General features: G+C 40.8%; 1 protein-coding gene across 1 annotated transcript; it reads left to right on the forward strand.

Moving 5' to 3' along the window:
- The first annotated feature begins 5297 nt into the window (after positions 1 to 5297).
- Positions 5298 to 27975, forward strand: tmod4 (tropomodulin 4 (muscle)). The gene is made up of 10 exons (XM_071535553.1): positions 5298 to 5417; positions 15258 to 15424; positions 16012 to 16168; positions 19154 to 19276; positions 24116 to 24208; positions 25072 to 25202; positions 25980 to 26087; positions 26201 to 26344; positions 27139 to 27283; positions 27510 to 27975. Exons 2-10 carry the CDS (start codon positions 15323 to 15325, stop codon positions 27530 to 27532), a joined length of 1026 nt encoding a protein of 341 aa, XP_071391654.1. The 5' UTR covers positions 5298 to 5417; positions 15258 to 15322; the 3' UTR covers positions 27533 to 27975.
- The last annotated feature ends 16 nt before the right edge of the window (positions 27976 to 27991 follow it).

Consider the following 27991-nt stretch of genomic DNA (forward strand, 5'->3'; position numbering starts at 1 on the left):
CTCATGATAAAATGAGCAGAATGCAGCCAGGCAGCATTAACTAAAATCCTCACTTCAGATGCATTATATGTCAGGTATGTGAACCCGCCTGCTGCGTCTCATAAGGATATAATGTCCCTTTGTTGTAGCCTAAGGTGTGTTAGGAGTTAGTCATGGAAGGAAACAGTCTGCAATGAAGAACACATACTGTACATATTTCAATTGTAAATCCACAATGTCTAAATATTGTATAAATGTTAATAAAAAAAACAGATCAAAATGGGCAGAAATAAAAGATGATAAATGTCTTGCCTGAAAATGTATACAGTAGCCTAGTTAAGATGTACAACAATGTTGGCATCTTTGTTAATGTCAGGCTGTTGATATCTCTTGTTATTATTAATTGTTATTGTGCAAATATATTTAACAAACTTGTGTATTTCATTTTACATGCAAATTTTGTTGTATATTTGTTTGTGTAACTGTACATGATCGAAATAAATCAACAAATCAAAATATAATTTGGTAAAACTAAGTGCATCCTTCAAGTTTGTTTGGAATCTGTTCAACGTTTGTTTGCAAAAAAAATAAATCACACTTCTGTTATGTGCAAAAGTAAAAAAATAAAAAAAAAGTGAAGTAACCATTAAAAAATAGAGGCTTTGTTAATTAATAACAAAAGAAGAGTCCTTGAAGAGACCATGGTTCCTTTTTCGAGTCTATGATTTTTTAAAGATGAGTCATGATGTGTCATGACAGGCCATACCTGACGTGTTTTGATACATGTTGAATATATAAGTGGAATTTTACCAATAACATTTTGGAAATAAAATCATTTTCCGAACAATTTAATTTTGAACATTTTTTCCCCCCCAGTTTGGAGCACATTATTGCTCATAATACGTGTTGTTTTCCTCATGCAGCCCTTTGGCTCATTCTTACCATGGGTGCCAAACTCTGCAGGGCAGAACAGCAGAACACAGAGTTGCCTGTTTCAGAGCAACGATTTCATAAGAAGATCAGAGAGCTGCAGCAGCTTCAGCCTCCATCTGAATCTGATGTGATCTGATGTCTCTCTGCTGCCATCCTGTGGCGGCTGCTGCTCGTTTAGTATAGACATCATACCTCCAACAGCTGGTACCTGTACTTCCACAATAATAATAATAATAATTTTATTCATATAGCACCTTTCTTGCCTTTACAAAGTGCTTCACAACCAGTAAAAAACAATAGACACATAAAATAAAGTACAAAAAAAGTAGGTTATATAGAACAAAGAGCAAAAGAAAAAGATACATAGCAGAATATTAAAAAGTAGGCCTACATAAAACAATGCAGGTTATAAAACAGAGGGCAACGCTTTATTCTCCGGGTCCACAATTTTCTAATAATTTTCTAGAAAAGAACTGTTCACTTCTCAGGAGGTTTTCTGGAAATAACCATGAAATGATGCAGCAGTTCTATAGAAAATGATAAGATGATAAGATGATAAGATACTGAACATTTCTAAAATCATCTCCTGGAAAGAACTGCAAAACTATAAACTATTTATTAGAAACATAATAGGCAGAGGTCAATTATCAGAGGTCATTATTCATATAATTATTTAATATAGTTATTTGCTGAATTCTCAGTTTTAGGTAATTTCTAATTTTCTATATAACTACTACATCATGTCATTGTTCTGTCTTGGAAACAACAGAAGAAATTGGAGGTACTTACCAACTACCAACTACCACTGAACTCTTCCTCTATTCTCAGAAATTAAAACATAAATTCATGGTTCTTTCCAGGAAAGTAGGTAGACCTCATAGCTCTATCAGCTGGTACCTGTACTTCAGTAGGATGCATGAATAAAAATATAGGCTTATAAAGTACGCTTTTTCTTTTCAATGTATGAATGTATATATCTATATACAGTATATGTGTGTGTTTTTGTACAATTTGTACTGTTTTACTAAGTTTTGCTTTTATGTGAAGCACATTGAGTTTCCCTGTGAGGGAAATGTTCTGTATAAATAAACTTTTACTTCCTTACTTACTAACTTACTAACAGCATTCAAACACTGGAGGTGTGGAAGAATAACAAGACAGCGTGGAATGTCCCCAAAATCCTATAAACTTATATTAGAAAACAATCGTCCTTTAAAACAGTCTAGTCAACGGGTTTATTTGGGGGGGGGGGAAACAGGGGAAATCACCGGGGAATCCCAGTGAAGTGTTTGTCCTCTGAGGTCAGGGAGTTATCAACCAGGGATTTATATGAATCATAAAACTATAAAACAAAAAAACAAAAAACAAAAAGGACAGCCCCTCCATGTGTTTTCCGAGAACAAAATAAAGGTTGACAGAATGAATTAGGGGATATTTCTAAAATGATAAGCCTGGGAATTATATATTATTGTAAATCTGACAACAGCTAAACTGAGTTATTTTTGTCATATTGCCACACACACAACTAGATACAAGATACAAGATACAGGGAATTGGACATGGAAATATTACAATAAAAATAATAAACTGTAATAGGTGAATGAGAAGATTGAATTGTGGGAATATCTTCATCACCTTCAGTCTGGAGAGAAGGGAGAGAAGAGAAGGGACATTTTGAAACCAAGGCTGCAGAGAGCAGATTTGGAAAGAAAAGCAGCAGATTGATGTCAAGAAACAGAAAGCAGCTGCAGGTGGAGGAAAAAAAAGAAAGAAAGAACTGATGGAGGAGGAGAAACTGGGAAAGCAAAGAGGAAGGGAGGATTAGAAAGGAGAATACAGCTGGGAATGAATGATGATGTTTTGAATGAGAAAAGACAGGAGCAAAAGAAAGATGAAACTCTTGAAAGGGAAGGAAGTGGTGAAAAGATAAACAGGGTGAAGCGGGGCAGGTGTAGAGAGGTAGAGGTTAGAGGAGGAGAGAGAGAGAGAGAGAGAGAGAGAGAGAGAGAGAGAGAGAGAGAAAGAAAGGAGGTTAAAGTGAAACAGGAAGAGAAGAAGAGTTGTTCTCACACTACATTTCATGCAGCAAACAAAGTGTACTGTGACACACTTTTTGCACTGAATTTAATCACAACAAAAACTCTTAAGAATGTCATTTCAAAAAGAGATACAATATAATAGAAACCACTCGGAAAAAGTGACACCTACAACTCTGATCAAATGACTGCTGGCATGAAAACGAAAACGAATTATGGAAACACATCTGAATACAAATAAGAATACGAAAACATTATTGTCCACAATGGAAATTTGGCTTCACAAGTCAAGTCAAGTCAAGTCATATTTTATTTGTAAAGCACATTTCATTCACAGTAAAACTCAATGTGCTTTACAGGCAAAAACGAATTGCAAAAACATTTTAAAATAGTAGAGATAACAAAAATAAATATATATATAAAATGTAATTAAAAAACACACATATATTTATATATACATGTATACTGTATACACATACATATGATTCTGTGTTTCCTTTAAGGGGGTAAAAATATCTTTCTATTTTACTTGATTTGATTCTTTTAATGCAGTGCATTTTGCTTGTTCTTTTATATGAATTTTATCTTTTTATCTGTCTTTTATCTGCCTTCTATTGATGTAAAGCACTTTGAGCTGCATGTTGTGTATGAAAGGTGCTATACAAATAAAGGTTATTATCATTATTATTATTATTATACATCCACATACAGAAATACAGCCATATATACATGTACACAGGGTTAGTCGAAAGCTTGGAAAAAAAGGAAAATTTTGAGTCCAATTTTAAAAGAGCTTAGAGTTTTGGCACATCTGAGGAAATCTGGCAGCTGTTCCAGTGTCTGGGGGTGTAGTGACTGAAAGCAGCTTCACCGGATTTTGATTTGACTCTAGGAACAGCTAAAAGGCCAGAGCCAGATGTATGGGCAGAAATATGTGTCACTAGAAACTGAAATTGAATTATTTATATTTGAATTTGAATTGCTCAACTTGAATAATTGCATTAAAAACTGAATTTGAATCACATAATTTGAATTTGTATTGTTTATCTTGAATAATTGCATTGGAAAACTGAATCTGAATAGCATAATTTGAAATTGAATTTATTAGTTTGAAACTGACTTCCAATAAACTTGAAACTGAATGTAATATTATGAAATTGAATTGCTCTGAAACTGTATTCAGTTCTCACAATTCAAATTCAGTTCTCGTAATTCAAATTCAGTTCTCGCAATTCAATTTCAGTTTACTGAGACACACATCCCGGTCGTTGAGGAAGAGCAATCGAGTGCAGATTCACAGAACTCCTTTTCACGTTTTTGGCCAGAAAATTCCACATCCCTTCAGTTCTCTGGACATGATACTCCGAGCTGAACACCATCAGTCCCAGCCTCATCCACGATCGAAAGAAACGTTCTTCAACGTGGATCAAGTCCATGGATCAATGGGAATGAAGGAAATGGTCAAAAAACATACAGTAGGTGCTGATTGGCCGAAAAGGAGTTCTGTGAATCTGCACTCGATTGCTCACACATATTTCTGCCCATACAGATGACCTTAGAGGCCTTAGAGTGGTTCATAGGTTTAAAGAAGGTCTAAAATGTATTTGGGAGCTGCCTCATAGACAAGCAGCAGGATCTTGAACAAGACAAGACAGTCAATACAGACCTTGTAAACAACATAAACAATAAAAACAGTAAAAACAGTTGCAGTTTTCTTTCTTGTATACAGCTCATACAGGTCGTACATTTAAGTTCATTGGCTATTAAAAGACCTTGAAGCATTTTTTGTGGGTGGAATCCTCTATCATTTACTGAAATATTGATTTATAAGTTTCAGGCAACTTTTTTTTTTTCGTCTCAAAAATAACTATGCGATGAGGTTTTGAATTAGCGTGAGAGGTGAGGGGAAAAAAACTGTAACTTTTGAAAGAGAAGGAAGGAAAATGGTGAAAAGAGTTTGAGGAATGAAGCAACTGAAGTGAACATTAATGAAGGTGCAAACTAAAACCACTAGATGTCACTCCTGCCCACATGTGACTTCACCCAGTTTTAATTGAGTGACTGACGAACATGAGTTCATGCCCCACTTCTCTCTCCGTCTCTCCCCCTCTCTCTCCCTACATCTCTCTACCCCTCTCTCTCTCTCTCTCTCTCTCTCTCTGCGACTCACTCCAGCAAATCCAAAATAATAAAACGCTGACTTCTCAAAGTGCCGCCAATATCCCTGTCTCAGCAGAGCCGGCCCTAAAGCCTGGCACACCAGGGAGAGAGAGAGGTAGAGAGAGGTAGGGAGAGAGAGAGGAGGGGAGGGGAGAGGAGGGGGACGAGAGAGAGAGAGAGAGAGAGAGAGAGAGAGAGAGAGACCAAACCGGTGAGAGGAGGGGGAAAGAAAAAAGAGAAACAACTTTCTCTGGTTCCAACTGCAGGCTCTGCCTTGCCGAGGGGCTCCAGCACTGCGCCTCTGTGAAGGTAGGTGGGAGGCCGCTTCCCTCTCTCCCTCTCTCCCTCTCTCTCTCTCTCTCAGTTTGGGGGGGATCCTGCCGACTTTGGGGGGTGACCTGCTCTTTAATCTCCCCCTCTGGGTTGCCTGTATGGGGGGCCACATTCCCTCAACTGTGCCTATTGTGAGTGTTTGTGTGTGTGAGGCGGGACAGAGTGAACGAGGACGCGGGTGAATCATTGTTCAGCAGAATAACTTGGCTGCTTTTTTGGTGCAAATTAATCCCAATCAGTGTCAGGCTGATGCTGGACTCATATCTGGTTTGTTTGCTGTCTCTGGCAGACCTGGTACTGAACTCTCAAACTGTTTTTTGTTTTTTGCGGGAGGCTTTTCCCCCCAGCAGCAGAGCCTGCTGAGTGACAGCCTAAACTGAAATGTTGTCACTCAAATGAAGCTATTCGGCTGGTATGTGGAGGGAGTTAAGTCATCTAATCGCTCGTCCATCGCTGTGCAGTTAATTCCTCGCAGGGGATTGTGAGATGTTGTCTCAGAGTTAGGCTGTAGAGTTAGGAAAGCCGGGAGGAGGGAGAGTCTCTTCACCTCCTTCCCTTACTGGTTAAGATACTGGATCGCCTGACATTTGTCTAGCTGTGTCGATGGATCAAGTCGTCTTTTTTGGGGGCCTGATGGCTGATTTGTGGTAAAGAGAAGGATACAGTGCTTGCTCTCGCTCTAAATGTGGATATACTTCAGATGTAGGGCACATTCAGCTGAATCACAGGACATTTGTGAGAATAAATATGCCACCTGTAAACAGTTTGTGTGCATTCGAAAACATTCCCACTTGTTGCTCGTTTTTAACAGTGATTAAAAGTGCCAAAAGAGTCTCAAGAAATTTGAATTAACATCATCACTCATGCACATTTTTTTGATAAACGTCCCTTCTGGCGGGCGACCTGATACTGCCACACAAGTTGTTCTCAGGCCTTGAAAATGGTGGCTGCAGGGTGAAGGCGCAACCCAAGCTGGGGAAGATTTACACGGCTGGAAGTAGCTGACTTGTGAAGCTAAAATTAAGCTGGGGGCTGGTTTGGAATTTTACACTTGGGCGGTAAGAGGTGGAGACGGCGACCTGTGGAGGGCGAGAAATCTTCTGACCTGTCGGTGAGAGGGGAGACTGGCTGCCTGGTCGCTTTGGGCTCCTTCTTTAAAAGCCTCTACACCTGATATTAAAACCCCAAACAACACCCTACAAAACCAAAGAGCTTTACCTGTGTGAGCAGAAATGACAGAAATGAAAGTCTTCTGCTCTGATCAAAAAAATAAATTGTTGGCACAGAAGGGTTAGGGTTAGGGTTAGGGTTCGGTTCTCTCATTTAAGAGCATTTATGAATGTATAACTTGTGTTAATATGAAATCTAAACCTCTGTCATGATCTTTGGCCAATAAAACACACAGTAAGATGTTGCTGTTTGCCTCTGTAGGTCAGAGCTTCTAGTTTTGGACTGGAGTGCAGCTACTGGAGCGGGACAGAGGCACATGGGATTTCTCCATCTATTCATTTTCCTATTGACATTTAATGGATGAGAACAAAGCTGTCATAAGAATAAGAAATTCTGCCACAAGTGCACATATCTTCTACTTTTTCCTTCTTTCGCAGCCCAACATCCATCTCTGCTGCGAAACCAAGTCAAATTACAGTCAGTTTATTCTTCAAATGCCTGACTGGTGCCATGAACAGACACTTAGTGAAACAAACCAAAGCTTGAGCTGAGCAGAGAGAGCAGAAATCTTTGAATACTTTAAGGATTTCCGCTCAACCCATACATGCTTCCTCGTTATCCAGTCCTGCATGCACCTGCTCATAGGAATTCAACAGGTGGTGTGAGATGTAAGGCATCAGGATCACTCACCATATATACAGGAGAGCAGTGAGAGCAGCAGCCTCAGTTCCTATTGGAGCTCCTGCTGACAGGTTCAGTTTGATTGACTGACTTCACTGATTGCAACGTCACATGTGATTTTCGTCGTGCTAATTCTAATTGAGGATGATGCTTGCCCAGTCACATCTGTGTTAATGAACTGAAGCCTTACTCAACTTGTTTGACGCACACTTCAGTTTTAAATTAAATTCAGGCGATTGCTAGAAGTGGATAGTTGTCCAGCATAAACTTGCTTAACGTAAACTTTGTTTGCACAGCCCTTTTCAAAACAATTAAGGCAATGTTCACACTACAAGGCTTCGTGCTCAATTTCAAATTGCTGGTCATATCAAATTTCTTGGATGACTGTTTATATTTTTTCTAGGATGCAACCCATATCCTACAGCAATGTGAACAGAAACAGACCGCGATGTCAAGACACACATGAGCAGAGTAACAATAACAGAAGACATCACATCTGTTTATGTGACTACGCCTCTCCCACTCCCTACTAGCTAGCGTGAAAGGGACTCCAACATTCAATATTTAGTTCACTTGAAATTGTTTTGAACACATTTTGGGTTATACTATGAGCCTGTGAGTTTTGACTGAACTGAGGCATCTCCCTTACCTTGCGAGGCAGCTGGATTCGCGAGATCATGATCACGCGAGAATCCATCTTGCCAGGCTTTAAGTTCTGCGTTTGTGGCCGAACCACAGTGGTGCGGACCAATCAGCGTCCTATGAGGGCAGCTGGGGGCGTGGCTTAGGTGTGAGAAGCTACTGTTCACAACAATGGCGGCTCCTAAAGAGGCTAGTGTAGATGCTGCTATAACATCAGTTACTTCTGAACTGGAGAGTATTTCTTCATTCAAAGAAGAGCAAAGAACGGCACTGAAGGCTTTTCTGGATGGAAAAGATGTTTTCGCTCTTCTCCCGACTGGCTTTGGCAAGAGTTTGTTTATATGGTTCATTGATCTGATTGGTTGAAGTTAGCCTGTGATAGACGGTGATAGACAGATGGTTCATCCAATCACCAAGTATTTTTTGAAAGTGCCTGCCCTTTTTCCAAACAGTTTCCAAGGACGACTTCCAAGATGGTTCTGTGTAACAAACCATCTGGCACGTCAGGTTAGCGTCTCCCTAAATACCAGTCAAGTTGCTGTTTGTCTTTCTTTCCATTGTTGTGTCTCATTTCCTCCCTACTCCAAAGTGATGACATTTGTCTCAGTTGAATGACGTACTGTCATGGCAACACTGACCAATTCCAATTTGACCATTCAAATACAAGAGTTACACGTAGGCTGCATGTCTCAGGGTCTGATTTTGCATCACATATCCATTTGATCCAGATCAGAATCAAAAGAATGCGACTCCATGCAGCTTTTTGTTGTTCACACTGATTAGAAAAAGATCCGAGTCACATGTGAGGGAATACATTTGAATTGGGACAGTTTCAGCTGCAGTGTGAACATATTGTCACAGACAATATATAGCAGCGATCATTAATAAAACCCAATAAAAGATCCAATAAAAGTCAGACATTGATTAAACCAGGCTTAACTAATGTCTGATTAGTGTCAGGTCAGTATTGTGTCAGGCTTGTATCGTGAAGTGTTGAAAAGACTATCTTTCCCCGGGGAATCCCCCCCACACAGAGAGCGGCCCCAGGTGCAGGAGATTGTATCGAAATTTCGGCTGGAAAAAGAGGCGTGCGGCGCCAGCTGGCGGTGGCAGGTGACGGCGTTGTTTTGGTCCATATAGAAACCCCAGTGGGACTTCATGGGGACAGATGCACATTCACATTACGCCCAGTCTGTTTCCAGTGCAGGCCGAAGTTTCCTGGAACATGGGACGCACTAAATGAAATGTCACAACAAATGAAAACACACCGTTTGGTCTTCTTCGTCTGCTTTTTACCTTTCTGCATGTAGTTTGATAGAAGTTCCTTTAGGAAGTTTAGCCTATATTTATTTGGAAATATCACTGTGAAATATTCCAGTATGTGAATTTGCTGCCTTGCCACAGTGCCATGTTTCTACTGATTCTCTATATTGTTTGCATTTATCTATTTTTTTTTTAATCTTTACTATGCTGTATCTTATTATGCTGCTGACAACAACTCAATATTCCCCGTGGGATTTTTAAAATATCTTTGTACAGTCTGGATTTGTGGTCAGGCCTCAATGCTCTGTCTCTCTATACAATAGCAGAATAGGCGATGTGCTGTCACCGGGTCTTGCCACAGCGCTGCCGTATCAACCTCAGCGTAATCCCTTTCTAAAATTGTATTTGTAAAAGTATTATGTTCACCGTGGCTGTTCATTTGCCTTTAATTGACAGGCCGTTGGTACTCAGTCGGCTTAAGCTTACACTCTTAGCCAAAGTGTCGTAAAGCAGCCGTGTATTTATACAAACAATAACCACGGCTCAAAGGCTTGGCTGCAGGCGGATCACAAGAGCCGTGTTTGGACGAAGCCCCGCGTGGCGTCCACATCTTACTCAAGTCTTTTCACAAGCCGCTCTGTGGCATCAGGTACAGGGTTTGCAGCTCTTTAAAGCAGGGCGACCCCCCCCCCCCCACACACTTCAATGGTAGGGAAATTCTGGGATCCATTACTGCCTTCAAATGAAGAAAAACAGGACCTCAGACTTTATTCTGTACTAGTTAAGCTTCTCTTAATCTTTGATTTATGGACTTTATGGGCTCATGTACCCATAAAGGTTATAACTGGTAGTGTGTGTGATAAGTGGTAAATTAAAAGTTTGGTAAACTATGAACCCAAGTTGGAGATCACTGCATGGAAAACAACTGTCAATAGGAACAGAACAATTTGATTTTCTGAGTAGCATCAATTTATCTTTTATTTTCTTGAAAATTAAAAATATTTTAACTTACATCAACCTGATACTGTAATGTGCAGCACATCATCTGTCTCAAGTTATGTGAAAACAGAAGCTTTACAAGGAAATAAAGAATAAATGACTACTATTAATGCATTAATTGATTACTATAAAAATATAACTTTCAGAGAAATTCTCTTTTCGCTCCACTCCACCGGGAGGTCAAAGGTTAGGCTCAGTTTTATCAGGATTATCACTGACACACTGCTTACACTATAAAAATATAAATTGACTTGAAGTATCCATATGCCAAGATTTGAACTCTTTCCTGGATAAATGCTGGTAAAGTGAGTTGAGGTGGGTTTTTTTTATCTCAGCTGCAGCCTCCTTCCCCTTCTCCTTTTAATCTGCTCCATCTTCCTCGACACTCAGCTGTGTGATCCAGTGTTTGTGTCACTGGCTTTACGCATTAGAGCGGCACGGCGTCGCCAGCGGAGCTCAGGCACACACACACCCACACACACACACACACACACCCAGGAGCATGATTTTAACCTGCATTTATCCAGGGAACTTGGTTTAAAACAGTCAGTCTGCTGCTTGAAGTGCAATGGAGCAACTGGGGTTTAAAGGGGCCTATTATAGGAGTTCAAATGATCCTCTGCTTATTTACATATGTGATCAAAGTTTAATGAAGACATTGTTAGAGTTTTTTTTTTTTTCTGGGTGGTTAAATTTAAAATTATCGCATTTTCAAGAATCCATCCTTTTTCCCAGGCATTTTCAATCTAACTACAGGAAACACATCACAGCTGGACTTGCTCCTGATTGACTCCTTCACTAAACAATTACTGGACTCCGTCCAATCAGGCCAGTTTGCGGCATTTGAACTGGAAAAGCCTCCACTCAGCAGGTTTACCTCATCTGAATTAGAGGTGCTGCTGCTGTCGGCCAATCAGGGTCCAGTATTGTGACGACTAAGTCTTCATTCAATAAATATCCTTTAAACTAAACTACATTCATTTGCAAAACACTCACAAAGAGCATTATTCTTATCCTGGGCCACAGTAGATTTGAAATCATGAAACATGCAGTAAGTGCCTTGCTCAAGGGAAACTTGACAGTAGTTTGTGAGGAAAGTGAAAGTGTTTCTCAGTCACTTTCCCCACCTGGATTTCCCCATTTAAATTCTCAGTCACAATGCCACTCATAACGTGCAAACATACTGCAGATTATTATTCACACATACAAACACTCATGTTGAAATGTTGCAGGACGACACATAAACCTGGGATAGAAACTCAGTACAAACCCTGTTTGGGCTTTTTATTTTTATTTTTTTAACACCATTTCTCCTCTATCCAGCATTTTTCTCAGACACGCTGTTTGATTGATTAGACAGTGATGATTCATGCACTATAAAGGCTAAACAAAACATTTCAGGATCAATATTTGGCAGTCTCAGTAGTCATTTTACATTATTGATAAAAATACAAAATTGGACACACACACACACACACACACACACACACACAAAAACAAACACACTTTATGTGCATTATCCGTTCCCTGAAAGACAATACTACTTCCATCAAAATGTATCTGTGATCACAGGGTCAGACATTGTATCAGCAATCATGTGGTGTGTGTGTGTCTGTGTGTGTGTGTGTGTGTGTGTGTGTGTGTGTGTGTCCTCTCTAATAAAGTTTTACAGTGTAACCTGATCGGTGATACGAAGCACACAGGTGTTACCGTGACAGGAACAAGGTTAGGGACACATTGTTTGTGTGTCACTGGAGCAAAGCAACATATGGCACGAAGAACAGAGTAGAATAGAATAGAATAAAATAGAATAGAATAGAATAGAATAGAATAGAATAGAATAGAATAGAATAGAATAGAATGACTTCAAGCCTGACACCATCAATTAATTAACAGGTACTTAGAAGGACCAGCAAGGCCAGAAAGGACTGCGGTCCCGGTGCCATTTCCACCGTAACCGATCTTCTGCACCGTTGTCAAGGAAACTGGATCGTTTGTTTGTGGTTTTCTGAACCTTATAATCTATAAGACCTTGACTTTATACAGGAACAGGAACTTGATCCGTTGACACCACAAACACACACACAACGCTACACAAACAAATGGATGTTGTGTTGATTTCAGTTCTACATTACAGGACATTAAAGGGGCAGTAAGTAAGATTTTTACTGCCCCATAGCAGAAAATAACCATAATGCATCTGTATGGGGGGGTTTAGGGTTGTTGATCAATACCAGTGACTCAGTTACTTCATCAGATGCTGAGATTTCTGGCTTTCAAAACTCACTTTCCAGCCTGTACTCTGTTTTGGAACAAAAACTCCTCATCCATTGTAATTTCTAGACAGGTTGTTTCAGCTAAGAAGGCTAAAAAGCCTCGTTCTCAAGCCAAAAAAACAAATGACAAAGCAGTATTATTATTCCAGTATTTAACATGGTGATATATCACTTCTTCACTAGACGTTTCTGCTGGATCTCTGCTCTAATCAACAGAGGTGGAGACTCGAGTCACATGACTTGGACTCGAGTCAGGCTCAAGTCACGGTTTTAATTGCTGGAGACTTGACTTGACGCATGAAGAGAAGACTTGAGATTTGACTTGACTTGTAAAGGTTTCTAAAGTCTTGACTTGAGATCTTGTGTTTGTGTAAATGACTTAGATTGAAAGTGATGAGATTTGTTCCAGCAGACGACTGAATTTAAATTCTGTTTTCTGAATTTGTATGGAATGATTGAATTTATTGAAGTTGAAACTGATTATAGAAATCAAACTCATGATGCTCTTACCAAGTTTTTATCCTATTAAAACCATATTGCATTGAAAAGTCCTAGATATTTAGTTTTCTTTAAGATATTAAATTGATACTGGACTCTTGATTTGTTTTGACTTGACTTGCTGTTCTACATTTAGACTTGAGACTTGACATTAATGACATGGACTTGACTTAGACTTGACTCAGTAATCTATATTTAGACTTGACACATTATTGTTTGTGTCAATTATAGGCCACCGTAGATAAAGGGGACTTTAAGTAGGAGGAGAACAGTTCTATCAATGTTGTTGTTATTCCTACTAGTCACCAATAAAGGTTGATATGGTCATTGATTACTTAATGCCCCTTTAATTAATTTCAATGCAAAGCTGTATTATACCACCAATGCAGAAAGTTACCTCCTATAAAATGCTTGAACTCTTGTCCCAGTTGCAGAATCATGTAAAAGGTTGCTGACATCATCGGTTGGTTAAATGAAAGTACGTTGCGTGACTTGAATTTTAATGGATTTTCTACACCGGCCAAGTTGGGATGGAATCTGGACTGAATATGAAAATATTTGACCTCAAACCTGATCGCTGCATTACTCATACAGTGAGTCAACAGTTTCGCCCTGAGGTATACATATGCTATCGTTGTGGTATTTCCTAGTTTGTGTGCCCAGGTTTTTGTATAGCAGAGCGCCCCGGGCTTCTGCTGCGTGGTTCAAACTCAGCGGTCTTTGGTGTATCAGAGGCTGTTTTTCTGTGTGTGTGTGTGTGTGTGTGTGTGTGTGTGTGTGTGTGTGTGTGTGTGCCTTCTCATCAGTGGGTGCAGTCAAGTTTCGGGTGGGTCCACGCACTGTTTGAATGTCCGTCAATGATAAATAAGGGATTGCACTTTCCACCCCTCTCCTCTCTTCTCCTCTCCTCTCCTCTCTCTGCTCTGCTATTCTTAGTCGCTGTGTGGTGAGCTAAGGGTTTAGAGTTACAAAGAGCTTGCACACTCTTTCTCTCTCTCTCTCTCTTTCACTTTCTTCACTCCTCTCCCTCGCTCCCCCTCTCCTCCCCGGTCGCCTTTGAACACTGCAGGGCATCAGTGGGCGGTGGTTCACCTGTCTTCTGCTTTAAGGTGAAAACAGAGCTTATATAACAGCAGAACATGTGATCTGGAGATTGATGCGGCGTATTTATACGGACCCCCGCTCTCCTGAGTATTGTGGATTTATTATTGGAAATGCATCTATTATTATCGTCACATTATTGCAGCGCGCTGGATAGGCGAGCCGATAAGCTCAATGAAGATCATCAAACCGGTTTGCAAGGACAGTGGTTCCCCCAGGGGGCCTTCAGATGGCTGCAGGGGGGGTCCCCAGGTAAAATAAGGACTGGTTAGATGTATATTATTTCATTTAGTCAAAGCTAGTCCAAAGAACGCAATGTAAAAATTATTAACAAATGAATATTCTGATCAGAGCTTTCGATCTCCCCAACTGCAATCTAAATTCTAAATTCTAAATCACACCTAACAACAGAAATCTCCTCAGATGGGGCTCCTGGGACACAGTCTTTCCAAACAGGGGTCTGTGGCTTTGTCTGCATATATTTAGGAGTTACTGACATAAAAAAGTATGGGAAGCCCTGTACTACAAGTTAAAATCATGCAGTAGGTCAATCATTGAAGTAGGTCAAAGATTATGTCAGGCAAAGTCGAGTCAAATGTATTTACAGTATTTGCAAATCGATATAAGCGATCAGGTTCATGCTCAAGTGTTTTATAGAGCAACAAAGGACATAAACAGAGACAAAAACAAGAGAGGACAAACGTCATAAATATTAAGCTGTGAAGGAAACTGTGATGATATCAAGGAGGAATCAGTAGATTCAGTTAAATCCAGCAATAGTGAATGTGTTTTGCATTTACTTAAAATGAACTTTCAGTGTTTGTAACTTAATTAGTAGAAGCTCGGTGAGGTTTTGATATTAGCTCATCTTGGGCTTTTTACCTCACCTGCACATGCACATTTCTTTCCCTTTCTTTCTTTGGTAATTCTCTTAATGTATTTTCTTTTCTTTTTTTTTGCTTGTTTGCTTTTTAATATGTGCAAATAAACGAAACTAAAGTAAACTAAAAAATGTCACTGGCTGATTTCACACTGTGGACACGAACAGCTGCCTGTCTGTCCCTCACAAGATGCCATAACAAACCTCACTGCAAGTCATACTGCCTGCCTGGGTCAAACCATTCCAACAAACCCCTCCTCTATCTCTCTCTCTCCCTCTCTCTCTCTCTCTCTCTCTCCCTCACAGTGCCCTCTAGCCCAGGAGTGTGTGTAGCGGTGTGTGTGAGTGAGTGTGTGTGCATGTGAGCAGCCATGTCGGACCCCAGGGACATCGACGAGGATGCCATCCTCAAGGGCCTCAGCGCCGAGGAGCTGGATCAGCTGGAGTATGAGCTGCAGGAGATGGACCCCGAGGTACAGAGGAGCGCTTGATTTGTCTTGCCTTGCAGGTGGTCGACTACTGATCACTTTCGCCAATGTGCTGTGGGTTCACTGTTTAGTGACCAAAAGTTTGTGATACATTTAGTCAGTTCTGGATTAATTATTTAATACAGCTCTACATTATAGACTATTACAAAATGCAAAAACACAAATACACAAAGGTACTTCATGTAAACCACTTTAACCCTTTTATCCCCACTGCAGAACCATGTAAATGCACAGTTTACATGGTTTTAGTTATACAAACATTTCTTGGGGAAGAGCAGCTCTAGAGGCAGAAGTAGTCTTATTGGTTAAACCACAATGGGCAGACTCCACCCGTTTGGTACTCCAAGCAGATTAAAATAAACGTCAATAACTGAAGAGTTAATTTCTAAAATGTTATACATCCATTTGGGAAACAAAGCTTTGCCTGTAGCTGATTATTCAGTCTAAAATATTGAGGATCCAGTCTGTAAAAGTCAATTTGTCCAGGCAGTAAAACAAGAATGATTCAAGTCTCCCTGTTCCCCAGTCTCCATACCCACATCCACATAACCTTTGACCTCCCGTTCTCCCAGAATGCCATGCTGCCAGCTGGCTTCCGGCAGCGTGACCAGACCAAGAAGAGTCCGACGGGGCCGTACGACCGCGACGCCCTGATGGACCACCTGGAGAAGCAGGCGCTGGAGCACGAGGACCGGGAGGACCTGGTGCCCTTCACTGGGGAGAAGAAAGGTGGGTGGGGGGAGGGGGGGGCAGAGCTATCATCACAAGAACATATTCAAGTAATTTCATTATGTATTCGGTCTTAAAGCTGCACTCACCCGTCTTATCAGCCTAAATCACAAAGTGGGGCTGCAACAGAGAAGAGCGTCCCAGTCCCTTTAAGCCTAAGCCAAGGCATTTCTGAAGACAACAGGACACCAAAAACTGAATATTTTACTTTGAACTTTTGCTCAGGCATTCTTGGACATCTAATAAGTCTTGTGCATGTACTGGAATTCAGAAACTCACATTTTCTATAGTGCACAGGGAACAGATTTTGTTTACATCCATGATGACAATAATCGATGAGATTGTCATTTTGAGAAGGCAGACCAAAGATGTGATTACACAAATCCACCACTATTATATACAAATTATGCTTGTCAGAATCTATTTTGACAGACAAAGTTGTTTTTGTTTTTTTTAAATGGTAACCTACAGACAATTTACCAGCCGTTAAAAGACACTTTACAGGATATTGAGACACTGTCGATTCAGCAGTGGTGGAAAGTAACTATAGTAAGTACATTTACTCAAGTACTGTACTTAAGTACAATTCTGAGATACTTGTACTTAACTTGAGTATTTCCATTTGATGCTACTTTATGCTTCCACTCCACTACATTTCAGAGGGAAATATTGTACTTTCTATTCCACTACATTTATTTGAGAGCTTTAGTTACTTTTCAGATGGAGATTTGACACAATGGATAATATAACAAGCTTTTAAAATACAACACATTGTTAAAGATGAAACCAGTGGTTTCCAACCTTTTTGGCTTTTGACGTCTTACAAAAAGCAGTGTGTAGTCGGGGTCACATTTCAGATGTCTATGAGTTGTTAACAGCTCCACCAAATAGTGATTTTTCCCTCTAAACCTCACATGGTTTCATTTCAATAAATGTTCAAATGATCCAATATTTCAGCAAAAATCAAAAATTAGAGAAAAAGTCCAAAAACTGAAAACATGTATCAGAACTTTGTTTTTTCTTTGTTTTTTCTTCTTTCCTCTCCCATTAATCATCTCACGACCCCTCAGATTTATCCGGTGACCCTTTGGAGGGGCCCGACCCCTTGGTTGGGAACCACTGGACTAAACTAGCTAACTGTATATAAAGTAGTTCAAACTAGCTCCACCTCCAGCAGCTACAACAGTAACATGCTGCTTACACACTGATGCTTCAGTATTAATAATATAATGATGTCATATACAGTATAATAAAATATCAGTCAGAGGGACCAAACCACTACTTTTACTTAAATACTTTAACTACATTTTGCTGCTAATACTTATGTACTTTTACTTAAGTAGGATTTTTCATGCAGGACGTTTACTTGTAATGGAGTATTTTTACATTGCTGTATTGGTACTTTTACTTAAGTAAAGGATCAGAGTACTTCTTCCACCACTGTCGATTCATCCTATTTGTCCAAATGAAACTCTGCTGTTGGGTATGGTCTCTTTCATCCAGTGCTCTTTAGGCGTGCTCTCTCAGCCTTGCAAAATGACTGGAAAGAGTCTGAGCTATGCCAGGCTATACAATAGTACTCTGCAATGCACCACTGCACAGCAGCACTTGCTTTTAGCTCCAGGTGTGTGTGGGGTTTCTGCACCTCACTGGGTTTCGGTGCCGTTTCCATTTCCATTACATTCCCAAGGGCAGACAGGTCCGGGCCTGCACCGGGAAATGACTTGGCTCAAGAGTGCGTGTGTGTGTGTGTGTGTGTGTGTGTGTGTGTGTGTGTGTGTGTGTGTGTGCGTGGTTTCCTGAGCAACAAATTTAATAAGTGCAAACCAATAATACAACAGGTATACCTACAATCTGTCTCAAAGATGTTTTTTTCTTTGGGGGGGGTTACAACTGAAACGCTGAAAATGAATGAGCAAAGCACAATAAAAAAAGATGAGAAAGCACAACGTAGGCTACAGTGGAAAATTGAGTTTATTAGAGTTGGTCCACAAATCCGCGATAAGCCCGGGCTTTCTAGTGTTTTGGGAAACATGATCCGAACGGAGCTTTTACCAAAACAGAGACAAATTTACTGTTTGAGATGCAGACTGCAAAAACACCCATTAAGATCCTCCTGTTCTCTGTCAAATGTTACTTTGGGAAAAACACTGAGAAATCTGGTTTGCAGAAAGGGTTTAAAAACATATATAACCAAATGTCACATCATATACTATACATACAAACATCAGCGATGGAGTCAGTAGCTTGATAGAGCACAACAAAGTCATTCATCACTGCAAAATGTTTTTTTATGTTTTATGTTATGTTGCAAAAGAAGCTGCATCATCTCCTGTATAAACTAAGCAGTGCAGTGAGATAAATGAGCTATCAGACGTTAGTAAGGTGATTTTTGATTCATCTCTCTGTTACACACAATCCGTCTTTATTTCTCTTCATCTCTCTCTCTTCCTCTCTCTTGCTAACCCATCCATCTCCTCCCTTTCTCGAAAATCCATTTCTCTCTGTCGCTCTTCTTTCTCTCTCACTCTCTTTGTCTGTCTCTCTCTCCCTGACTCTCCCTTTCTCAACCCTCCGTTTCTCTCTCTCTAGCTTTCTCTCTATGCATCACATTCTCTCCACCATCAATTTTCTCTCTCCATCGCGCTCCATTTCTCTCGCTTCTCTATCTGACTCTTCCTCACTCATCAATCCATTTGTTCTCTCTCTCTCTCTATCTCTCTCTCTCTTCCCCTTCTCCCTTTCTCAATCCATCCATTACTCTCTCACTCTCTCCTTTTCTCACACACCCCTCCATCTCATTCTCCGTTTCTCGGCCATCCGTTTGTGTCTGTCTGTCTCTCACGTTCTCTCTCACTCTTCCTCATCTCATTTTCCCCCCTTTTAACCATCCATCTTGATTCATATCCTTCTATCTATCCATCTTCTCCTTCTCTTTCTCTCTCTCTCTTGACCATCCTTTCCTCTCTGTCTGTCTATCTGTAGGAAAGGCCTTCGTGCCCAAGAACCCCACAGGTCAGATCCCGGCCCATGAGCAGATCACCCTGGAGCCGGAGCTGGAGGAGGCTCTGAAGAACGCCACCGACGCCGAGATGTGTGACATCGCAGGTCAGAGACACACCAAGACACTTTTCATCTGAAACACTAAACCTTTATTTATAATAGTGTCACATTATGAGCTGGACTTCAAGGAACTTATAAAAACATTAAGCATTGTGCACAAATGTGATGGTGTAACAGGACTTAGTAACTTTGTTAAGAGTAGTAGCCTAGTAGTAGCAGTAGTAGTAGTAGTAGTGGTAGCAGTAGTAGTAGTGGTAGCAGTAGTAGTAGTAGTGGTAGCAGCAGTAGTAGTAGTAGTAATAGCAGTAGCAGTAGTAGTAGCAGTAGTAGTAGTAGTAGTGGTAGCAGCAGTAGTAGCAGTAGTAGTAGTAGTAGTAGTAGCAGTAGCAGTAGCAGTAGTAGCAGCAGTAGTAGTAGTAATAGCAGTAGTAGTAGAGGAAACAGAAGCATTAGTATTCATATTAGTATTACTATTAACTTTAGGCTCCATTGTGAAGTTAACCTCTATTGTGACAGAGCCATTCTCCTCTGGTTTATCTACATGCATTCATTGTGATTAAGAGCAATGCACAAAAGAGTTACACAGGTCAAGTTTCAGGGCAACTCATGCAAAATGCCCAACAAGTTGCTACAACATTATTGCTGTAATTACAGTATCAGTACAGTATTAGTAGTTAGAGGTACGAGAACAGGACTTGGTGATTGGAAGTTTCAGTCTGAATCCCCAGGCTGGCTGGCAAATGTGCATTAGCAATTAGTGTCAAGATGCCCCTGAGCAAGGCAGTGAACCGTGACTGAACCCTGGCTGGTCCAGTAGAAGACTGCGGTTGTACTGGGCAGCTCCCAGTGTGAATGTGTGAAACTTTCTCTGGATTAATAAAGGTTACCAAAAAAAACCCCATTGGAATAGTTTGACAGGAAACGTTTGACTAGATTCCCATCCCTCTCTCACTTTGTTGCCCACTGCAGAGAGTGATGGACATCTAATTGGCCAGTACATCATCACACTAATGAGCATCAGCGATTAACACTGGCTGATGTTGTTGTTGTGATGCAGACCAGGTTTCATTGTAACGCATGACTATTCCTCCTATGATGTCAGCAGTGGATTGTCCTCATGCTGTTTCACAGCATATCAGCAGGTGCTTATTAACCCATTATGGCATACCGCAGCATAGTGCGGTCTGACTGTTTCAACACAGTGGCTCTGACCCACATATTTTATTATGCAGACCTAGTTTGTCTCACTGCTGTTAGCTCCATATTGTTTAGCCTGACAGTCCCAGGCGAACAGACATGGTGAGACATGCGATGTGGAGCATGGCAGCGTTGGGGTCCAATTCCCTACGCTCAGCAACACAAAAATAAGCTTGGTCACAGGCCACTAAAGGAAGGGTGGAGTGGACAGGGGGACAGGGGGATGGGGGTCAGGAGGGGGAGGGGGGGGCAGAAATTTGGCTGCTGGGCACAGATACTGTATCTATTTAAGCCAAACAAGAGGAAAGCTGCTGTGTTCGCAGATAGACAAGTCACAGTTTTTCATGCGTGCCCATGTTTCTTGAAGCTTGAAACTTGAGTCTAATCCAGAGCAATTTGCTCTGAGTGCAGTAGCATGAGAAGCTTATGTCCCTAGATCATCAACATTACAAGCAAACAATAGTAAGAAGTGTAAGGGTCAGACTCATAGTGTGCTGTTAACTGAAGTGACACAATATTCCTGGCATGATAGAGAAGTGCAGGGTGGAGAAATAACAGTTAAGGAGTAGTTATTACAACAAAATAATGCCCTTTTCTATCTATTTATTGGGGGTCATCATCTAAATGTTTATATATCTACAGTTACTTGACTTCAAAATGGTTTGAGAACCCCTGCTAAGCTTTTAGTTTGCTCATCTAACCCAGCAGACACCTGAAAACAAGTTGGTGCATCAGTTATGCAGAAAGCCTATTAAATATGGGTTAAATTAAAAAGTTACACTGCAAAAAACGTCCATCTAAACAAGTCATTTAGTCTCATATCCGGCCTTAAAATCGAATTTTTCTTACACCAAGAGAAAAATTCTACTAATGAGGAGAGATAACTCCACTTGTTTCCAATGCAGTTTCACTTCTTTCAGGAATCTTCCAGAAATGAGTGTCAATATCTTGAAATAAGTCAGAAAAAAGGCAGATCACTGCACTACTGTCAAGAAGATAAAACTTGCATTGGAGTGACATTGGCAGATTTTGTCACTTGTTTTAAAATTACAATTTTAGGACTCAATAATAGACTAAATCACTTGTTGAGGGGATGTTTTGCAGTGTAGACTGTAGATTGAAACACATTGTCGTTACTGAGTGTGATCCCAGCCTGAAAGCGCTGCCACACTCCTCCTCTAGCGGGGCGGCCAGGCATCCGGAAAGGCAGAGCGGGGGAGAACTGTTTGTCCGGCTGGATCAGCCTGTCAGAGAGACCACCGTTTTAACCCTGGAGACAGTCCAGATGAGGATTAAACCGCGGTTAGCCTCTGTCAGTCTTTTGTTTGGGCTTTTTGGCAAACGGACTAAGAGGGGATGAGTCCACAATAGCCTGGCTGGCCGGCTCCACAGGGCCAGAGGGAGAGACTGGGGTAGCGGGTCACCGTGGAGACTTAATTGGCACTTTTTATTCATGGTTTTAATACCTTTGCTATTTTGGTCATTTTAGTTATTGGGAGTGTAGTTTGCACTGTAAAGCTACCGTGGGTTATTCTCAGGGCTGAGCTGCATGACGTTAGGGTGTTTATGCCCAGTAACGCCTCCCCTGCCCCCCCCCCCGCCCCCCCCTACCCCCGCACCCCCGAGCCGGCAGCTGTCTCCCCGGCCTTCCTCTCCTCACAAGGCCCTTCCCATGGTTCCCTACACCGGGTCAGGGGGCTGTGTGGGGGCGGGGGGGGGGGGGTTGTTTGCTGTCACAGCAGTTGGCGTGTGACACAGTTTGCAGGGGAGAAAGGCTGGCGGGTTGCAACAGGAGCAGGAAAGGCTTTGTCATTTCTGCCTCCTCCTGGTCATAAACAGGAACAACAAAGAGAAAACTGTCAGCATTACCAGCTCAAATATTCATCTTAACAAGGCATTCAGTCTGGTTTTAAGTGTTAAAATGTTAGTTTTCTTCAAATAAGTGAACAAAGTCTGTGCTTGTGCAGTGAGATAATTTCACTAGATACCAATTTTCTTGAATCAAGTGATATCTTGAAACCTCATTTCAAGACACTGTCATTTTAAGACTTAATATGAATATTTTTTTCAGTGGACCGTATATTTTTAGGGCCCCATTAGGTTTCATGTGGTCATGTAGCACATGCTCAGCTGAACCAACTACACATTGGAATTCAACTTTCACTGTGTGTCTATTCACTGTGTCTATATACTAAGCCCTATAGCTGTCTAGATAGAATGAGAGAGAGAGATAAGACAGTAAACTAGAGACATAAGAGAAGTATTTGGAAATATCATCATCCAGAAAATGTAGAGAAAGACTTCCTGGGTTAGGATTATGGAAAATCTCTCCTAGTCACCTTTGGCATCTTTCCCAGTTCATTCTCTATGGAACATCATTCACATCACAAAATTGAGTCTTAGTTGACTGGTTTCTGGCTTCATAATGAGGTTGTTCATGTTCATAAATATTGATTGGACTGTCCCAGACTCTAGCAGCATTCTTAAATTCTTACATTTTGTGTGGTCTTTAACTCTGGGTCATTATCAACAAGATAATGAGCCAGACCCAGCACTTGTATAAATGTGTGGTATCATTTGGCCCTCGGGGGCCTGGACACAGTGAGATTAAGGCCAGTGACCGAGTTTCCCGCAGAGCGCAGGCAACAATATCCTTATCTGGTCAAGCAGACACACAGTAGACACACAGAGCAAGAGGGGACACACAGCCGGGCCTCTCTTTTGTTTTGCAGTCTAAAGGATCTGCAGAGTCGCTGTATGAAAATATGTGAACTGAAATATGCCTCCGAATCAGAATCTTTTTATTTGACAAGTAGCAATGTACAGGAATTAGTCTTGGTGACACTGGTGCAAGGACATAATAATAACTTAGATAGTAATACAGTATGTACTGATTAAGGGTGGAAGTAACTAATTACATTTACTCAAGATTCTGTCATTGAGTAGCTGTTTTTGTGTACTTGTACGTTTTTGAGTAAGTCACCAATTTTACTTTTACTTAAGTATGTTTTTACTGAAGTATTGTACCTATCTACATATTAAATCACATACATTACAGAGTACAAATTTTGTGTTTCTCCGTCAGCTACAGAAACCGGTTCAATGTAAATTGACAAATGTGGATCCATTCACAGTAAAGAAGAGTAATCTTGCTTCAGTTTGTTTGTGCACTTTATTCACAATTTTCCAATTAAAGAATCTAGTTTGAACTCTGTCCTCACTACCTTTAGAATCACATGGAAAAGATCACAGCTGACAACGTTCTCGTTTCTAAAAAAGTAACTCAGGAACTTTTACTCTGAGGACACTTTTTACTTTTACTGAAGTAGATTTTTACAACAGTACTTTTACTTCTACTTCAGTAAAATATCAGCAAAGTAACAGTACTTATACTTGAGTAGGATATTCTAGTACTCTTTCCACCACTGGTACTGACCAGGGATGGGATGATATATTGAAATTCAATATTTTGCATTCTATTTTATTTATTACCTCGTGTCATGGTTGCATTGAATCCTGAACCCCATATCGCATATCGAATTGTATCGTCCCATCCCTAGCACTGACAAACATGATACAAGCACAGTGCAAGACATACGATCTCACTCAAATATCACAGAGATAATATGTTTGATTGAATTGCCTCCAGGCTTTGTATTCATAGTGATAATTTCCTTGTGCTTGCAGCTATCCTTGGAATGTACACGCTGATGAGCAACAAGCAGTACTACGACGCCCTGGGAACCACGGGCACCATCGCCAACACAGAGGGCATCAACAGTACGTACAACACTCTCACACCAGACTGAAGGCACCAAGCACTGTTCACTTTCATGGTATCAATATTTTAGGAGCAAAATGGAACAATATCAATGAATGATTCGACCAGATTGTCGGTCGAAATGTTGCATTAAACTTTGCTGGGAGCTTTCAGTGTGCAGATATTCTTCCATTTTGCTGTGAGTTTTGACTTTATCCTGCACCTGATTTGCCTGATTTGGGTTGGATGTGCACACTTCTACTTTGACTTTTTAAAAACCACTAAACCAAGTAACACACCTTATAACAAGATAAATTGAAAGGTTTCGTTCCAAAATGAGTTTTCCAGTTGAAAAGATGCAACACCATGAAAGCAAAACTCTATTCATTACTATTTTAAGACTTCTGCGTACAAAATAACATTTTAGATATGATCAGCTGTACTTTTTGAAATACTGAACAGTGAACATTGTATATAATAACAAGATTAGGAACGCTGCCTTGGCTTCAGATGTCTTGGAGACGAGCTCATTATGAGGTTGGGGTATATGAACTATCTAGAAGAAGGAAAAAGGGAAAAAAAAAAAGTCCACGGGACTCTCTCTTGGACAAAGTTTTCAAAAAGTCTTTATTTTAACCGGCTTTTTGCATCCTGAGAAAGGCTGCAATGTGTTAGTGTTTTATTTAAAATCTATGATGCTGTGCATTAGCCAGACAAATAAAGCCTTTTTCCAAGAGAGAGTGTCTTTCATTGTTAACCTCAGCTACAGTCTCTATCTAACTCAAAGTCTGCCAAGTCATTTGTATCCATCAAACACTTCCTCTATATTGACCGTAACATATTCACCACGCCACCATAAGCTGTGATGTTCTGGTTCCTTTAGGCGTAGTAAAACCAGATCCATTCAAGATCTTCCCTGACGAGCCGCCCAACACCACCAACGTGGAGGAAACCCTGGAGAGAATCCACAACAACGACAGCAGCCTGACTGAAGTCAACCTCAACAACATCAAGGTCAGCTCCAGCTCAGTGGGACGCTACAGTGATGTTGAGACGCATGGTGTGGTTTTGGGAAAGATAAAATGACTAGAATCTATTGCTGATTCTCAACAGAAATCCATTGTGATACTTGCATCAAGGTGAACCAATGATGAGCGTAGAAGATGCTTCTTGTATACATGGTGGGAGGGAAGGACCAGCAAAACAAAAGTTACTTCCTGGTCTCAAACATGTTGAAAGAATAGTTTCCTCTTGTACTAGTGTAGTGTAGTTTCCTTTTGTGATAATTTAGTCTTATCGTGTATTTTGCACTTTCACTTTACTCTGGAGGCCTTGTTCCTGTACTACATGTCAGTGTGTACTGAGTTACTGTGTAAATTCAACATGTTTCTGCGACAATGCCATTACAACAAATTCCTGTACATGTATTGTATCTGACAGACTAAGTGATTCTGGTTGGCTGTCAGACTTTTTTTTCCTAATTTCCAAATCTCTTCCTAAAAAAACCACACCTTTACTATGTGCTGTCGACTAGCTCTAAAACAGTGATGCTCAACCATGTGACATCATGATGACACATGAGTCTGCAGGTTTTCATTCCAACCAAACACTATACCGGCTGATTTCCGTTATTAACACACATTCAACCAGAGAGCGGGAACTAATCGGTGAAATCCGCTGGTGTTGTGATTGATTGGAATGAAATCCTGCAGCCTTTTGGGCGTCGATGGCAGCTGGTTGAGAACCGAAGCTGTGAAAGGTGACTTCCCTCCCTCTCTCTCTGTGCTGCAGGACATTCCCATCCCAACGCTGAAAGAGATCTTTGAGGCGATGAAGGGGAACTCTCACGTGGAGTTTCTGAGCATCGCCGCGACCCGAAGCAACGACCCTGTGGCCTATGTCAGTACAATGTCTGTTACGTGAACCAAGCTTCTAAAAAACATGAAAGATAATGTAGATGTAGATAAAATAATTAAAATGTGTACGTGTGTGTGTGTGTGTGTTTTTTCCAGGCATGTGCTGAGATGCTGCAGGAGAACACCAGTCTGCAGAGTCTTAACATTGAGTCTAACTTCATCACTGCAGAGGGCATGATGGCGATCATCAAAGCCATGGCCAACAACGCCACACTGGTGGAGTTCAAGATCGACAACCAGGTCAGAAAGACACGACTGAAACTGTGGATCTCCTGTAGAGCTGCAATGATTAATCGATTAGTTGTCAACTATTAAATTAATCACCAACTATTTTGATGATCGATTAATCGGTTTGAGTAATTTTTTAAGAAAAATAAGTCAAAATTCTCTGATTCCAGCTTCTTAAATGTGATTATTTTCTGGTTTCTTTACTCCTCTGTGACAGTAAACTGAATATCTTTGGGTTGGGGACAAAACAAGACATTTGAGGACGTCATCTTGGGCTTTGGGAAACACTGATCCACATTTTTCACCATTTTCTGACATTTTATAGACCAAACAACTAATCGATTAATCGAGAAAATAATCGACAATGAAAATAATCGTTAGTTGCAGCCCTAATGTACTGTGCATCTCACAGCAGTTACTGACAGCGTGATACAACATTATACGATAAATAGAAGCAGTTGGATTTATTGTATTTTACGTTTTTAGCCTAATTATAATATAGCCAAAGAAAAATGCTTTTAAATGTGCACCATATGTTAGACGGAAATGGATTAAGGCCACGTGTAAAATTGGAGTTCCATTTGAGAATAAAGTCAGAATTCTGAGATTCTGACTTTAATTCAGAATTGTGACTTTTTTGTCAGAATTCTGATATTAATGTTGGTTTTTTAAATGGTTGATACCTTGTATTTGAAACTCTTCAAACACTGATATCAGCCCAAAATCTAAGAAAGAACGAATGAGCAACTTAAATCCGTCTGAAGTGAACGAGCCGCTCACCACCAGCCCCCCTCTCCCCGCTGCAGAGGCAGAAGCTGGGAGACTCTGTGGAGATGGAGATCGCCTCCATGCTGGAGAACAACTCCAGCATCCTCAAGTTCGGCTACCACTTCACCCAGCAGGGCCCCCGAGCCAGAGCCGCCATGGCCATCACCAGAAACAACGACATGCGTGAGTATCAGGGGAACGCCTACCTAAAGTCTCAACCATAAGCCTAGTCCTGACTCAGAATACAAAAATGAAGACTTTGGGTTTTGAGAAACAAGACAGAATTTCTGATGCCAGGACAATTTGAGCAACTCCAACCATCTGTTAACTGTTACTTGTTGTAATGAGCGACAGCTTGTGGATGACAACATTTTCCCATCTGATCTTTTTCTTCTCTCCCTCTCTGCAGTTCGCCAGCAGAGATTAAGATGAAAGGAACAAGGAGCAAGCAGAAGACTCTCTCCCGAGTGAATCGGCTCGGCCCCTCGGAGCTTCCGTCTGCAGAAAGACTGTCACTGACGGCCTCGTGCTAGCTTTGTCATTCGGGCGCAACAAATCTCATGCTACCCCTCCACCCCATGAATCCTCACCAGGCTGGGTCAGCATGCATGGTGGAAACCACATAACGTCCATGTCAAAACATTTCATTTCATTAACCGCGGCCAGCTTTTTGTAGACTGCTGAATTCATCATAAAGGCATGTATAGGTCACAAGCCAAATGTGAAGTGTCTTTTTTGTGCTTCTAGTGTGTGCAACGCCAACATCCTCCCAAACAACTGAACTCTTTTCATTCATGCAAACATTTTTTTCAATGTGGTGCTATACATCGGACGACAAAATCTGTAAATACTTTAAATAAAAACAAATTCAAGTATTTTTTTTTTGTAAAT

This window comes from Centroberyx affinis, unplaced genomic scaffold, assembly GCF_046629955.1.
Source record: "Centroberyx affinis isolate AG114_WGS23_722 - 3 ecotype Tasmania unplaced genomic scaffold, CSIRO-AGI_Caff_v1 ptg002730l_1, whole genome shotgun sequence".
Lineage (NCBI taxonomy): Eukaryota > Metazoa > Chordata > Actinopteri > Beryciformes > Berycidae > Centroberyx > Centroberyx affinis.

Excerpts from the sequence above, each read along its gene's own strand:
- tmod4 (XM_071535553.1), top strand. The coding sequence starts at position 15,323 with ATGTCGGACCCCAGGGACATCGACGAGGATGCCATCCTCAAGGGCCTC. Across the intron at positions 16,169-19,153 it reads CTTCACTGGGGAGAAGAAAG|GAAAGGCCTTCGTGCCCAAG; the intron begins GTGGGTGGGGGG and ends GTCTATCTGTAG. Across the intron at positions 24,209-25,071 it reads CAACACAGAGGGCATCAACA|GCGTAGTAAAACCAGATCCA; the intron begins GTACGTACAACA and ends TGGTTCCTTTAG.